Below are 15,020 nucleotides of genomic sequence, written 5' to 3'. Positions count from 1 at the left end.
CTTTCCTGCTTCTGTTTGGATCCAACATGCAACTCTTTTCCATCTCCCTGAACTAGGAAGCTAAAAGGTTTAGCACTATATTAATGTAAGATGTTGCATAATTGGAAGCAGTTCCTCTGAAGTTGCTCCCCCAAAGCAATCTGGTACAATTTCAAGTCAAATCTTTATCTGAAGAGTAGAAGGGAAATAGTTTCAGGCAAAATGTAATCAGAGTTCCCTGAAAGTAGGCTGTGGTGTTTCTCATTTGTATCCTTGTTTATTTCATCTTCTCTTGATGCAATCATCAATTGAGCCATGCAGTGATCTTCACTTTGGGGAACAATTCACAGCACTCTTCCTGCAGGCTTCACTAGGCAACTTTCAATTCTCATTCTTCCCTCTGTGACAGTCCAAAGGACTTGTTACATTTAGCTTTCACATATCCATGTGTGCACTCTCTCTCTCTCCCTCACTCACACACACTTTCTCCTTTACTTTATTGTCTGTTAAGGTATCGTGTTTCTTTACCATTATCTGACCAAACACCTGCTGTGCATGACCTGAGGACCACTTCATGTATTATGGAGAGAGAAAAAAATCTTCAGATATCCACCATGAATTGGCCAAATTTAATGCAACATTTAAAGGGCTCTGCTTATCGCAAAAAACGCTATTGAACAATGCACTGGCAAGTGCAATTGGTTGAGGCTTTCAGGTTCTTATTTTGTGTTTTCAGGCATGCCATGCAAATGCTCTTCAAATATAACACAAAGGTATGGTGAAACAGCACTAAACACAAATTACAAATACTGTTTTTGGATGCCAAGATTGAAGCAGGGGTCTTCTATGTGCAAAGCAAGTGTTCTGTCACTGAGCTTTGGCTCATCCCCAGTGGAAATGCACAAGCTCATCTTATTGAGGCCATAAGAAATTCCAGCAACCTCAAAGGACAAATCTGGGATTTCCATATCAGTTTCATGGTGCTCACCTAGAAATGCTATTCGCATTTGCAATCAATGCTATTATACTACAACAGTTCTGTGTGTCTGAGATATACTTCGAACATATGTGAGGGTCCCACCACTGCAGTTACTCCTGTTTTAAAGTTTTAAGTTTTTAAAAATCCTAGACTGCAATCCTAGTCTCGCTTACCCAGGAGTAAGTCTCATTTACTATCATTGTTAAAGCATACACATAGTAGCCTGTTAAAAGAACAGTAACATTTCCTTAAATGCAGTCACAAATCATGGTAGCATCAAGTCTAATATATTAAAAATAAAATATTGAAATAAATGTCTGAAATCAGCTCATGACCCATCTAGTGGATCCCGACCAACAGTTTGATAAATAGTGCTCTAGTGCACATGCCTACATGTGCTCCATGGCTAACAAGGATTGCACAGTTCATTTCCGTGAATCTGAAAGATCTCTCTCTCTGTCTCTCTCTCTGTCTCTCTCTCTCTCTCTCTCACACACACACACACAAAAGAGAATAGGCCCTATATTTAAAATTTGCATGCAATCCTGACCTAATGAGTGGGTTACTTGTACACAGAGACAAAGAGTGAAATCTTTAGAATGTTAATCTGGAAGCAAGTCCATTATGTTCAGTGAGACTTAGAGCCCAATCCTACGCATGTCTACTCAGAAGTAAGCCACACTGTAGTCAATGGGGCTTACTCCCAAGTAAGTGAGGATAGGATTGCACCCTTACTCCAATGTAAGTGCGCATATTGAACAGACTGTGAATTACTTTTGAATACACATGCCTAGCATTTGTACTGTTCAAGAGTGGTGCCAGAGGTTGAGCACTGGCCAAGGGCCCATGCCTATAAGCCCACCTGGCTAGGTCAATCTCTGGGGTTGGGACACCACGTGGGGGGGGGGCAGCTCTAGGACCCTGAACAACCTAGTGCTGCTATTCACGTTAATATGGGTTAATATATAGACACATGGATACATATGCATAAAAAAACTAGTTTTGGTGCTGATATATGTAAGGATGTCATCTTCCCTGAACTATTTTCCAGCTGCAAAAAGAAAACAAAACATTCTCCAGCCAAAATACCAAGTTCAGGAAAGAGCTGATATTAATGGATGAAACAGACTCAAAGCAAGGAAGCAATTAAACATATTCCTGAGAAAAAAAGCAATAACCAATTGCTGCAGAATTGGTTATTTGAGCCAAAAGAAGGAATAAAGATGATGAACCAGGAAAAAAAAGAAAGGAAGTCATATCCTTAACAGGGAATTGACAATGAGATAGCAACAGAGACATGTCATGGAAGAGAGGACGGAAAAGAGAAAGAGGGGGAAAATCAACCCCTAATAAATCAATCACATGTGCAGTGCTTGAGGCATGTAGCAACTAAAATTGGCTGCAATCACATATCTTTATTGCTGTCTCAAAGGCATCAAAAACTTGTGTGACTGAAGATCAGGCCGTTCAATTTTGAGGGGCCTAAGGGCAGTAATTAAAATGCATACATTGGTGACCTTCAGCATCAAAATAAAAATGAGGCACTGCAAAAGGTAACAGCACATAGTTGTCTCGGTCGGAGGTTTAGGCTGCTTGCAGAAACGCATGGTAGTGCCACCCCGCATTCTGTATGCATTTAGCGTTGATGTAGCTGAAGGTCTAGTCTACACAAGCACTCTGCTGGTGGTCCACCATTCACCACCCTCCTTTTTGGCTGAGATAGTAGTTGGTTTGTGACAACAATTTGTGTCAAGATTCTAAAATTGGTATTGACGGCATTTTGGGCACACCACAGCAAAGTGTGTTAGGCAATTGTGGTAAGGTCCCGTGGAGAAAATTTTGCACAGCTTGTTCACTTGGAGCGCACTATAATCTGGACTGAATTTTTTAAAAAATCCAAAAGCAATCAGCAGTGATGTCTCTCCCCATGTTTAGTAGCTACAGCGCTGGGGACATCCACGAAAGTTGAGTGTTGAGAGAGTTAGAAGAAAATATTTCTTTACCCAGCATGTAATTAGTTTGTGGAACTCTTTGCCACAGGAAGTAATGATGGCATCTTGCCTGGATGCCTTTAAAAGGGCATTGGACAAATTTCTGGAGGAAAGTTCATTACAGGTTAGAAGTCATAGTAGGTATGTGCACGCTCTTGGTTTTAGAGGCAGGTTGCCTCTGATTGCCAGATGCAGGGGAGGGCACCAGGACACAGGTTATGCCTGTGCCTTGTGCGTTCCCTGGGGCATTTGGTGGGCCACTGTGAGATACAGGAAGCTGGACTAGATGGGCCTTTGGCCTGATCCAGCAGGGCTCTTCTTATGTTCTTATGACAGTGACCCCAGAGGGCAGACTCCAGGAGTGCCTTGCACAAATGGACCTACCTACCTACCTAACTACCTTTCCTTCCCAGATTGCCCTTCTTTTCATGGAATCAAAACAGGTTTCCCCTGTTCCTTGGACCACTCACTCAAGAGCAGCAAACATACACTTCCCAGGAGGACACTATATACTAAAGGCTGGATTTTACCCTTAAGAATGGACTACTTCATAAATATGAATCCATATGAGTTCAAAAATTCTGGCAGCTTTAGCCATTAGCAGCTTCTGCAAATGATTACTACTATGAGAGATTAAACAATCTGGTAAGAGCAATGTTTCGGATTCCATGGAAGACAAGTCACTAAATAGGCATGCATGGATTTATTTTTGTGAATATGGCAGGCTTTTTAAGATTTTCACTCTAATTTTCTTCAGAAAATTATTCACTTTTTTGCCCTAATGCAGGAGACTGAAGACTATGGTACAGAACCTCAACAAGTGAGGTGTGTGCATACTATCAAGAGGTGTATACAGGTGGAGCCTCTTTATCTGTGGGGGTTCCCATTCCTGGACCCCTGCAGATACCAAAAACCGCAGATAATGAAATCCGCAGTTTTCAGAGCCCACCTTTGCTCTGAACACAAAGCTGCTCTGAGTCTCGGAGAGGCCAGGTGCCGCCTGATGCAGCTTCTCTAAGGCTCAGAATGGCCTCTGGAGCAGTTTTCGGATAACTTCCGGAGTACTGGAAGTCGTCCGAAAACCATTCTGGGTGGCTTTCTGAGCCACGGAGAGGCTGAACAAGGTGGCATGCAACCTCTCAGAAAACCTCCCAGATGCAACCAGATAAAGGCCCAGGTCATGCCTGGGAGACCAGAAGGGGGTGATTCAGGGGTTCTGTATTTGTGGTGGGGTGAATCTGCGAAAAACAGGTCTATAATTTCCCATGTCAGCATCTGTCACCTAATCAAACTCTGATTTGTGTGTCAATTCTTCTAAGAGCAGAAACCATTGTGGATAGCTCCAAAACCTTGACATGAATTGCTCCAAAGCTGTGGGAATGAGATCTCCCTCAGAGATGCATGGCTGTTCCTTTTCATGGGTCTTCCATAGGAGAGGCCAAGTGTGTGAGTTCTGACTACCTTTTGGCTTGGACTTTTTCATCCTGTACCATGTTCTTGTATTGATTTCTGTATTGCTTTTCTATTGATTTTTTTCTTTTTTTACTTCTTTGGCATTATTTTAATTTGTTTTAACTGCTAGCATAAGCTGCTTTGAGCCTTGCAGACACACCTAAAAATGCAAAAATAATCATGACAATCAACTCTGGCTATTTGTTACTGATATATTCCAAGGTCTATAGTACTTGGAGCAAAGGCACAGAGAACCTGAATCTACTGCCAAAACTATGGGGGAGACATCAGCGATTGTTCTGCTACTCTGGGTCCCAGTGCACTCCCAGATTAGCCCTGCTAGAGTGAAACTGGCACTGTGACAATGCCCTGTCCCTTTCTGGGTGGGAGAAAGATGCAGCAAAGTCAAGGTGGAGCTTTAGAATTCAGAAAAGCTTCAGAATTCGATGTATCTTTTTAAGAAGCAGAGCTATTTGTCACACAGCAAACAATGCAGTTTTAAATGACTATTTGTTTAGTATTTTAGAAAACTGAGTTCCAAGCAGAAAAATTATTCTGGTTCGAAGATGACTAAATAAGCAGGTCACCTAGATAAGTCAACCAACACATACGCAATGCTGAACAAATACAGCACAATTACTTAAAAAGTTGTGAGAACAGATAGAAGATTCTAGTGATAAGAAATCTGAATGAATGCAATGTCTCTTTATAGATACTTATGGCCAAATCCTAATTGGGACTTGCTTGGGCTGCTAGTGCAGCAGCTGTTGCAACAATGTGTAGACTAGGGCTGCCAGTGAAAATAGCTGGAATCCCTGGACACACACCAAAACCCCCGAGCCCTTGCTGGACCAGGTAGATCAGCAGAGGGGGCATTCCGGGGGACAACCAGGAAGGGATGAAGGTGTGTCAAGGGCAGGCTGGGGCTGGTAGGAGTGATGCCAACACCCTATGCTGCTGGCTCGGGTTCAACATGCCCCTTTGGACCCACATGGATTTACACAAGCCAAAGAGGTGAGGCAGATCTGAGCAAGCCCATTGGGAACCAGGCAGAAGCGAAGCAGGTAAGTAAAGAATTTTTACTTATCTCTTGGTCACTGCCTGGTCCCTGGCTGGCTCATAGCATGCAGTGGAAATTGCATGAGTGCCGGAGTACACTCTGGCCAGCCCAGGATAAGACTGGGCTGTTATACTGAAAAGTATCAGTACAAGGTGTGGGGCTACACAGGATAATACATTCTGGACAAATTTAGACTGCCAAGCAGTTTGGATAAATGAGGAATTCAGAAAATGGTGTGCAGGTTGCGGCAGTCTACTTGATTAGAGAACATTTACAAGAGACTATATACCAGTTTCTTTGTAGACAAAGGCTCCTTGAGGTGATTCCGGGATACCCTTCCAGATTGTGATTGGTTTTGGATAACCAGGATCCATAGTTCTCATATCTTCACTGTACCTCCAGTACCTAAAACACACACACACACACACACAAAGTTAACACCATAATTGATAAATACTGATTGCACAAACTCCAGACTTTGAAAAGAAGGCGAAAGGATGAAATTGGGACCACCGGATCCTTCCTACGATATACTCCCAGGTAACTGAGACATTTAATTTGCATGCTGGTTGGGCAGCTGTTTCCAATAAACACACAAAAGATAAAAGACTCATCTAGCTTGAGAACCAAATCAACAAGCACCTTCTGCATAATCAGAACAATTCTGATGCCTATGGCTTCTACACAGCAGCATGCAAAGATCTATAATAAAGTTTCAGCTGAGATTTTAATCACACACAAGCCAGTAAACTCTTGAGTTAAGGTTCCCACAGCAGTCTTAATTCTTCTCTTATGTATGCATTATAGGAGTCTTTTGTTATACAATTATGCAATGTATATTAAACAATTCAAGATGCTGAATCCTGAAACATATAACTGATTACCAAGAAATATTTGAGGGGGGGGGGGGAGAGAAGGCAACAATACCTAAGTTCAAAGCAACTGAGGGTCTGATCCTATGGATGTCAGCAATGTTCACTGTTGGGTCAGCACCCACGCTGAGCCAGTGCTGGTCAGAGGCCCGCCGCACACCACCCGGTACTCATCCCTTGCTCCAGCTAATAATAAATAAATATTGTTTCCCATTGTACAACAGGGTTATTGTTATCTTTGAATGGCAGCCTCAGGCATGGATCCAAAGAGGTAGTTTGAACATGCACACTGAGTTCTTTTTACTTCTTTTCTTTCAACAGCAGAGCTTACATTTCACGTTGCAAATTGCTTTTGAACACCCCACCCCCACACTTGTAGTGTCAACAGCAACTTGCCACCTTCCAATAGATGGCTGCTTTTTGTGAAACAAAACCCAAACTCCCTTTTGGCATGCAATAACTGTTTCAGGTTTTCTCCCAGTCTAGGGTTTATTGTGACCATTGCAAGAGAGAAGGCCTCAGGAACAAAGTGGGCCATATTTCCAAGTAAACATGCATCAGATCAGCCTACAATATCTTATAAAAATTCAATAGGTCGTCGTCGTCCCCCAATGCAATATTTCTAAAAAATAAATCTTTATTCTTCGGGTCTTAAATTTTTTCCTTTTTTTTCCAGAATCTGATCATGTATGTCAAAGATATTTTATTGTTGATTTGCCAAAGGCGTTTTGATTTCAAGACTACAAAATGTTTGAAATGTGTGATGTTTGAAAACAAAATCATTTTAGCTGCGAGGAAAAAAAGGCATCCAGGTACTCCCCAAAGCATGAATGAAACCCTCTGACTCTGCGTTTATAACAGGCGAGAAAAGGGTTGAAGTGGTCTTTCTACAACATTTTCACAGTCAATAAAAAATCATTTCAGGTCACAGCCAAGCCCGAGAAATTACACAGGGAAAAAGTAATATTATACTAAGAGAGCATTTGTCAAAACAAAGGGGAAAAAAATCTGAATAATGGCCATGTAATCCAACACCCAGCACATGTGCAATATATATTGTGTGTCCACAGTCCAATACAGCATTAAGCATGCTTAAAGTTACAATCCTATGCACACTGACTTGGGAGTAAGCCCCATTGCACTCAGTGGAATTTACTTCTGAGTAAACATGCAAAGGAGTAGGCTGTTAGTCCATTAAAGTTGCTGAAAAAGGGGGGAGAAAAACCTTCAGTCCATTTTTCCACATTTAAACCTGTTACCATTAGGAAAAAATTAGAAAAGAAAATGGGTTGAATCCGTACTGTTGTAAACTTATGCTTGAACTCATTTGAGTTTTAAAAGTAAGTTGGCTCAGGAACCTGCTGTTTAGGGAAGGAACCACAAATCCGCTTTGCACGTGCACAAACTCTCACATATGTACAAAGTGGGTCACTGGTTTAGGTCCAGAGTTTGTACTTCTGATTATTCTTTCCCAAATTTATTCCAGCATATTTATTGCCAATATACATGGTTTACACCATAGGATACTGCACACAGAGGTTATGCTGTTGGAAGGCACCTTCCCCACCTCATCCTTCTTATTGAGGAGCTTTTTATTGAAAGGCCCAAGCTCCCCAAAAAGCACTGTTGTGGGTCAGGGGAACCTCCATTCGCAGTTTCCTACTGGGCTTATGGGCATTCTTCCTTCTATTGCAGGACATCACCACCACCCTCCATACACATCGCATATCATGCTGCTGCTGAGAATCCCAACCCTCAACAGCAGCTTGGGTCTCAGTGGGGCAGAGGGGGCAGGGAAGGTGCCTTCCAGCACTACAGCTTTCACACATGCTGTGGCTACAACACATCGTTTTTTAAAAATTTATATTTCTATTTCACCTGACAAGAACACCATGGGGCAGCAGCTAGCTGGTAAATGGAAGGAGGTAACAGTTGTGAACCAACATCTAAAATGCTTCTCCAGCATAATCTCTAGCAACATAATATCCATCTGAAGTTTAGGCAACCATGGATTTGTCTCAACGTGGGTGCTGACCCTGCATCTGGAGGGCTTTAAGGGCTTTCTGGACACATCCCAAAGTGCTTTCTGGATGCCTCTGAGAGACCTTTGAGAGCCAAACGCAGCCTCCCTGCGCCTCAGAGTACCTTCCAGATGCAACCATAAGTACTTCCAGTTGCGTCCAGGAGATCTTGAGGTCCTCCCTATGGATTCCATTATCTGCAGATATTGGTATCTGTGAGGGGACCGGGAATGGATCCTCCCACAGACACTGAGGGCAAACTTTAGCAGTAATTCAAAGATGCAAACTGCAATAGTGAGATGTAAATTATCCCTTCTCTTCTCATAGAAAGTGCTATATTGAATTAGATCATGGGTCCATCACAGTATTGTTAACCCTCTCAAGGCCTTCAGACAAGGTCTTTGTCAGCCCTATCTGGCAGTGCCAGGGGATGAACCCAGGGCCTTCTTCTTGTCCAAGATAAAAGTCAACGTGAATTGTTCAATTTATACAACTCCTTTGGGACATCCTTATTTGAGCCTATATCCACTCTATGCCTTTCCCAGTCATAGTTTTCCTCCTAAGAGGAATACAGTATCTTTTCATAGCCTTGGCAGGCAGACCATTTTCTTCCTTTGACTTTGGCATAACCTCTCGCCTGTCTCTTTCATGCCTGCCAACCTCTTTGCTACTAAAGAAGCAACAGTGGGTTGTCCCCAATTCAAAAAGAAAATGTAATAGGCTTAGTCTTGCAATTAAAATCAGCAGGAGAATTCAACTCTAACATTACATTAGGAAGGAAAAAGGTGATATAAACAATATGTACTGTGAAGCTTAGTAGGATATGGGCTTATTCCCACTGATGGTCAATATCCTGTAATAGCTCAATTATCTCTGCAAGGCTCATGTTCTTTGATCTTCTCCTTACATACTGTATTGCATTTATGTCCTGCTGAGTCTCATTATGTTGGTTATGGCTCTAAGTAGCAACCTCTCCATCAACAGAAGTTTCCTTTGATAGTTCCCTGTTTTGTCCTACAGCTAACAGTATTTTTAGGAAGACCTTGACTTGACGTAGCTGCCTATGGGAACGAAATCTATTATACAACGTCTCCACCGAATAAAGTTTACACAAAGCGCAAGTCACAATCACACAAACAGGATTGCCTGCCTTTGAAATGGTAACAGGAACCTGCAGGTAGAAAACTGTTCCCCAAGAATAAACTTAAAAATAAATATTTTCATCCACAGGAGGCAAATTATAGGACAGGTTTTGTGCACAGTGAAGCTGATTGTTTGTAATGTGTTTGGAATTAAACATACATTTCAGCCATCAAGATTTTGCCTACTTACTTTCTCAAGAATAGAGAAATGACAGAAAGAAAACCTCCATTTGTAAAAACTGGTCGTGGCACCCTGCATCATATAGCCAAAGGTCCAGCTCAAAAAGGAGAATGAAATTCGCAGGACTTTTGGGGAAAAATGCAGGAGCCTGCATTCTGCTAAGAGGATGTTTTGTGGATATGAGCCCTACATGCTCAGAGGACTCCCAATGCCAGCAGTGACAAACTGAGTCTGGGAAATTAGCTTGTTTACACCCATTTATCCCTCAAATGCATCAATAATCATGTTTAGGGCACTGGGAGATTCTACAAACTCAAGATCTTCCCCACTAACTTAAATATCAGGGGGAAAACTTTATAGCCACACATGTATAGTGCAGTTGCAAAATTGCCCATCTCAATGTGTGTACCAATGGGAGTCATATGGCTTAATTTTGGAGCTACCACGCTCATACAGGGCTTTAGTGAGAAAAAGGACACTTCACTGACACTGATGTTCACGATGCTCCACATATACCTCCACTGCATTTGTGTGCACATCAGATCACACACAGAGCTCTGCATTACAACCAAATATATACAAAATTTTTTAATCGTAATAAGGATTAATAAAGTAGTGTGGTTCTTTACATGAATTTATTTACATTTTTATATAATACCTTTTCCACTAAATGTTCTCAAAGTGACTTACATAATTTTCTTTTCAAGTGTAAACCAGGCTTGTAATTTTGGGGTGGTAGTGCGGAGGAGCAGAAATTACTCCTAGGCAAGAAACAAAAAAGGCAAACTACTTTGTAGTCTAGAAACCAAGTTTCCTATGAAAGTAGCCAAGTATCAATAGCTATCAACAGCTAAATGTACAGCTTGAGAGGTAAAAAAAAAAAAATCTGAACTGGCTGACACAACGTCTCCGTGTAAGGTTTTTGATCTTCATTTTCTCTTCCTCTTAAGGTCTACAGGACATTTAAGGCAAAAGGGTCAGAAAGTCACAGGTGCAGACTGATCTGGTGGTGGCACAGCAGTCACCATGACCAATTCCAATAGGTTTTTGGAAAATTACTCCCTACAGCGGTGGTTTTCAAACTCCCAAGGAGTTTGAAAGCCATAGTAAGTTCCTGCGGGGGTGGGGGGAGAGGCAGTGGGGGCAGGGGAAGGCAGGGGGGGCTGCAGGGGCAAGTGAAAGTGTTTAGCTTCCGGTTTAGCGGAAGCGACACGCAATTGCACCACTTTCACTTGTGAAGCTTCGGGGAGCCCTGTGGACAGCTGCACAGGGCTCCCCACACCCCCGGGAGGTTGCAGGAGGCTCTGGAAAGCGTACCGAAGCCCCAGCAGCCCCCTTGAGTGGCACAATCCTGGGGTCGCACCACTGCCTCCTCCCTGCCTCCTGGCTAGCCCCACCCCTTAAGGGGAAACAGGCCAGGGCCCACAGGCTGTGGCGTCACAACGCCCCAATCTGAAAAGCCCTGACCTACAGTAATCTTCCTGCTCACCTTCCTGTAAGAATACAAACATAAACACCAGTCTTTTCCACTACTCCTGGGCTCTAGGAAAGGGAAGAAGTAGCCCCAGCAGAAATAACCTAAACTTTCCTCAGCAATAATAAAACTTGATCAATATAGGAATTTTCTCCTACCTACTGTATTGGGTGGAGGGGGGAAATCTGGCACAGAAAGCAAGAAGCCCCAGGCTATGGTATAAAGTTAATTTGCTCGGAAAGTACAAAGCAGTTTGTATATCTTCAGTCTTCTCTCCTATTTCTTTGTCCATACAGAAAATGAGCACCAGCCATTTTGCGTGAGACAACACCGAGTTCTTTTATGCCAGTAAGATATTGCAGGGCAGCAACAACACAAACATGAAGAAAGTGAAACAGAAAAATAAAATTTAACTGAAAATGTTCACCAGCCACTTGCTGTGGAAGATACACCTTAAAAGTAAGGTTGTGTATAAAAATTACCTGAAGGCTTAATGAAAGCACACTATAAAATACAGCTGTATAGAAGTTCCTCCTGCTCAAAGAGTTGCCATCCTCCACAGAGAGGATTTATTATAGTTGGCCATGGGCAACATAGACAAACATTAACCCAACATAATGTGGCAAAATAGTCTCAAAATAGTCTCCTCAAAGTGCAACGCATAACAGAATCCGAGGCACCACCATGATTTACAGCATTCATATGTAACAAACATCATTACAAGTAAATCATATTTTTCTGTGGGGGGAGGGGAGGAATCCAAAAATTAAGGGACACATACAGATGTCTTGAAAATGACAAAAAGCAGATTATTTCTTCCAGGACACATATACCAACCTATCTCCTTTGAAGAAGTAGGTCTTTCCAACGTCCTCCCACCAAATTGCTGAATCAATGCCGTGGGGTGGGATCCCGCTGCCCAATGTTATCAAATCATGAGGGTACCCTGGTTGGAGAGTTGTGTCCTTGAAGACCCAGAACTTATTACCTAAGTCAAAAACACAAGGAGAAACATCTGCATTAGCTCCCTAACTATTCATTCAATATTTCCTTGAGGCAGTATCCAAGTATAGCTAGGGTTTAAGTGTGCTTTACATTTTCATGAATTCTGCCCAAATAATATTCAAGTCACTAATTCCAGTTCTCCTAAATAAGTTTTGAAATCTACTAACATGCGGACATGGTATATAAATGACTACTGATATATATTTTTTAACTTTTTAGTTGCTCTGCTTTGAATTGTTTGTTACTGTATTATACATCACCTTGGAATCCCCATTTGGGAGTTGATGAGAGGGATTATTATTAATGGAATAAATAAATAGCTAATAAGCCCCATTGATTCAGGCATCTACCTGTCAGTAGATCCTGGAAAATATTGCAGAGTTCCAAACACAACAAGCCTACACAACTTGCGGATTGTGACTCACCAAGCAAATGAAACCTGCTAGCCATGAATAGTGCCCTACCCTTTCAGGGTCTCATCTGGGGCTTGATAATGCTCTTGTTTTACTGCCTTTTTTAGATTGTGAGCCCTTTTGGGACAGGGAGCCATTAGATATTTGATTTTCTCTGTAAACTGCTTTGTGAACTTTTTGTTGAAAAGCGGTATATAAATACTGTTGTTGTTGTTGTTGTTGTTGCCTGTCCATGACTTTAAAAAGCAGGTAAGATGGGCTAGTAGGAACCTGCAGACCACAATGTATGGCTAAATGGGCTCCACTGGGCTTGATGAGTCACAAATGGTGCCATCTCCTCCTTTTCTGCAGTACGTGTGGAATTCTATAGAATAAAATCCTTTATCTGTACTGAGGTCAGTAAATTCCCTGGACCAAATGGCCATGTTTGCTTGAGCGACATGAATGCAAAAACTTAGCAGGAGCAGCAATTCCTCAGGACCAGGCTGTCAATTTCTAGTTCAGCCACACCACAACACAACTTAAAGCAGAGACCTTAATTAGGAAAATACCCGTTTCTATATGCTTTCCGCATAGATATCATTTTAGCAAGTCACTGTGATGGCAAAACCATAAAGTTGTTTCACAGTTTTATAGATATCCCTCAGTGGTATTAAACAGAGGAAGTCTTAACAAATAAAACAACAGCATGAGGGAAAAAACCAGGCTGGGGGTGGGAGGGAGGTTGGTTTCCTTTGCCTGTGCTTTTGCGATTTACAGCATTTCCTTTTATCACATTTTTAATTAGGAAATGGGATCTAGTCTCAATCCTTCTCATGCTGAGTTTGCAGAGTAAATCTCTCATCAGCTTCTTATTGCTGCTTGCCATCCACTTTTGTGAATGTTTTTGCTGCTGTGTCTCAGAGTCTTCCTTCTTACTCACTGCTTGGTCTCCATCTCACTACTGAACGTTGCTACACTTATGGTCCACTATCCCCTTGCCCAAGGGGACACACCAATGCAACTGTGATTTTGGAAACCTCTGCTTGATCTGGACCGGATTATAGGGTGTATAGCAAGGGGTTACAAACTAGATGAAAGCAAAGGCAAAGAAGCTTCCTTTAGAGCAGAAATTCAGGATATCTGGCAGCATCCCAAAACAGCTTTCAACAGCTGCAGCTCTTGGGGAGGCAAATAGGTCCACCGGTGCAAAGAGACACAATGCATGGCAAATGGCAATACACCCATGTTCTAAAAATGTTGCTTACATTTAGCAGAAACACACTTTTAAAAACTGCATTAAATATTATGGGTTCAATCCATTCAACATTAAGTCCTATTGATTTAAACAGGAGATATTTAAACAAGCGCTTAAATCTGAAATCAATGACACTTTGCAAGTGCATCAGTTGGATAGATTGTGCTAAATGTATACATTTAACAGTCATACACATAAAATACAAAAATACATTACTAATCACACCCAAACCCCCAAGTATCAAAAGACAATACAAAAGAAAAAATCTGGCTTGTACTTTACACTCCTTTAGAACTCTGAAAATCACAGGAATGTCTTCAATGAATAGCTGGATTAACCCAATATCAAAAGCTACATTCACTTTTACTTCTTTATTTCCTAAACCAGAGATTCTTAACTGGGGATATCTATACCCCCAAGGGGATATGGGAACCAAATGACAGGGGTATGGGACTTGATCTCTGAACAATTAAAAAGAAAAACTGTTGTTAGATTAGATAATCAACTATCACAATTTTCAATCCAGATTGAGGAGTTCTGTTCCTAGCTATCCTTATGTATAGTAAAACGAAGTTATTGACATCTTTGGAAGTCACACTGGTATGCAGTAAAACTGGTGGTGATGATGATGATTTTGGATAAAGGAGTATGGGGACATATCGGGCAATCCATGGGGGGGATCTGTAAACGTAAAGAGCATCGTATAAATTGGATTTTATTATTATTATTATTATTATTATTATTATTATTATTATTATTATTATTATTAACAACAGTATTTATATACCGCTTTTCAACTACAGAAGTACAGTACATTTTACAGAAGTAAAATGATTTTGTTGAGCCATGTCCTTCTGTTCCAAAATTCAACAATTGTTCTATTAATAGATTTAAATTATCCAGGCTCTTGCTTCTAGTACTGCAAATGCTCCTAAATGAGGTCCATCTCTGTGGGGTCCATGGGCCCATCACTCCTCTTATGTGTTGTTTTTGTTACCACCTGCTTCCAAAAGCTGCAATGTGCAGGCAATACCTCCATTTGTTTCCCCTGGGGGCTGGGGATAAGAATAGGCCCTCAGTTTGGCTGTACTTGTCATAAGAGGCAACTAAACAGCCACTGGGTAGATGGGACTGGTCAGCCTGGGAAGGCAGCTCATCTAAGAGAAGGAAAACTCTTGATCCCAAACCTCCACTGCCTTGTGGCTATATCCAGT

General features: G+C 41.7%; 1 protein-coding gene across 1 annotated transcript in view; it reads right to left on the bottom strand.

Moving 5' to 3' along the window:
- Positions 1-15,020, bottom strand: part of MMP16 (matrix metallopeptidase 16) — a 115,163-nt gene that overhangs the window by 4,073 nt on the left and 96,070 nt on the right. Inside the window, exons 7-8 of the mRNA XM_066623763.1 lie at positions 11,989-12,139; positions 5,751-5,866 (exon numbers count right to left, since the gene is read on the bottom strand). Coding sequence (XP_066479860.1) covers positions 5,751-5,866; positions 11,989-12,139 — 267 coding nt within the window. The remainder of the gene's footprint in view (positions 1-5,750; positions 5,867-11,988; positions 12,140-15,020) is intronic.

This window comes from Tiliqua scincoides, chromosome 4, assembly GCF_035046505.1.
Source record: "Tiliqua scincoides isolate rTilSci1 chromosome 4, rTilSci1.hap2, whole genome shotgun sequence".
NCBI lineage: Eukaryota > Metazoa > Chordata > Lepidosauria > Squamata > Scincidae > Tiliqua > Tiliqua scincoides.
This window is presented reverse-complemented; position numbering and strand designations above follow the sequence as displayed.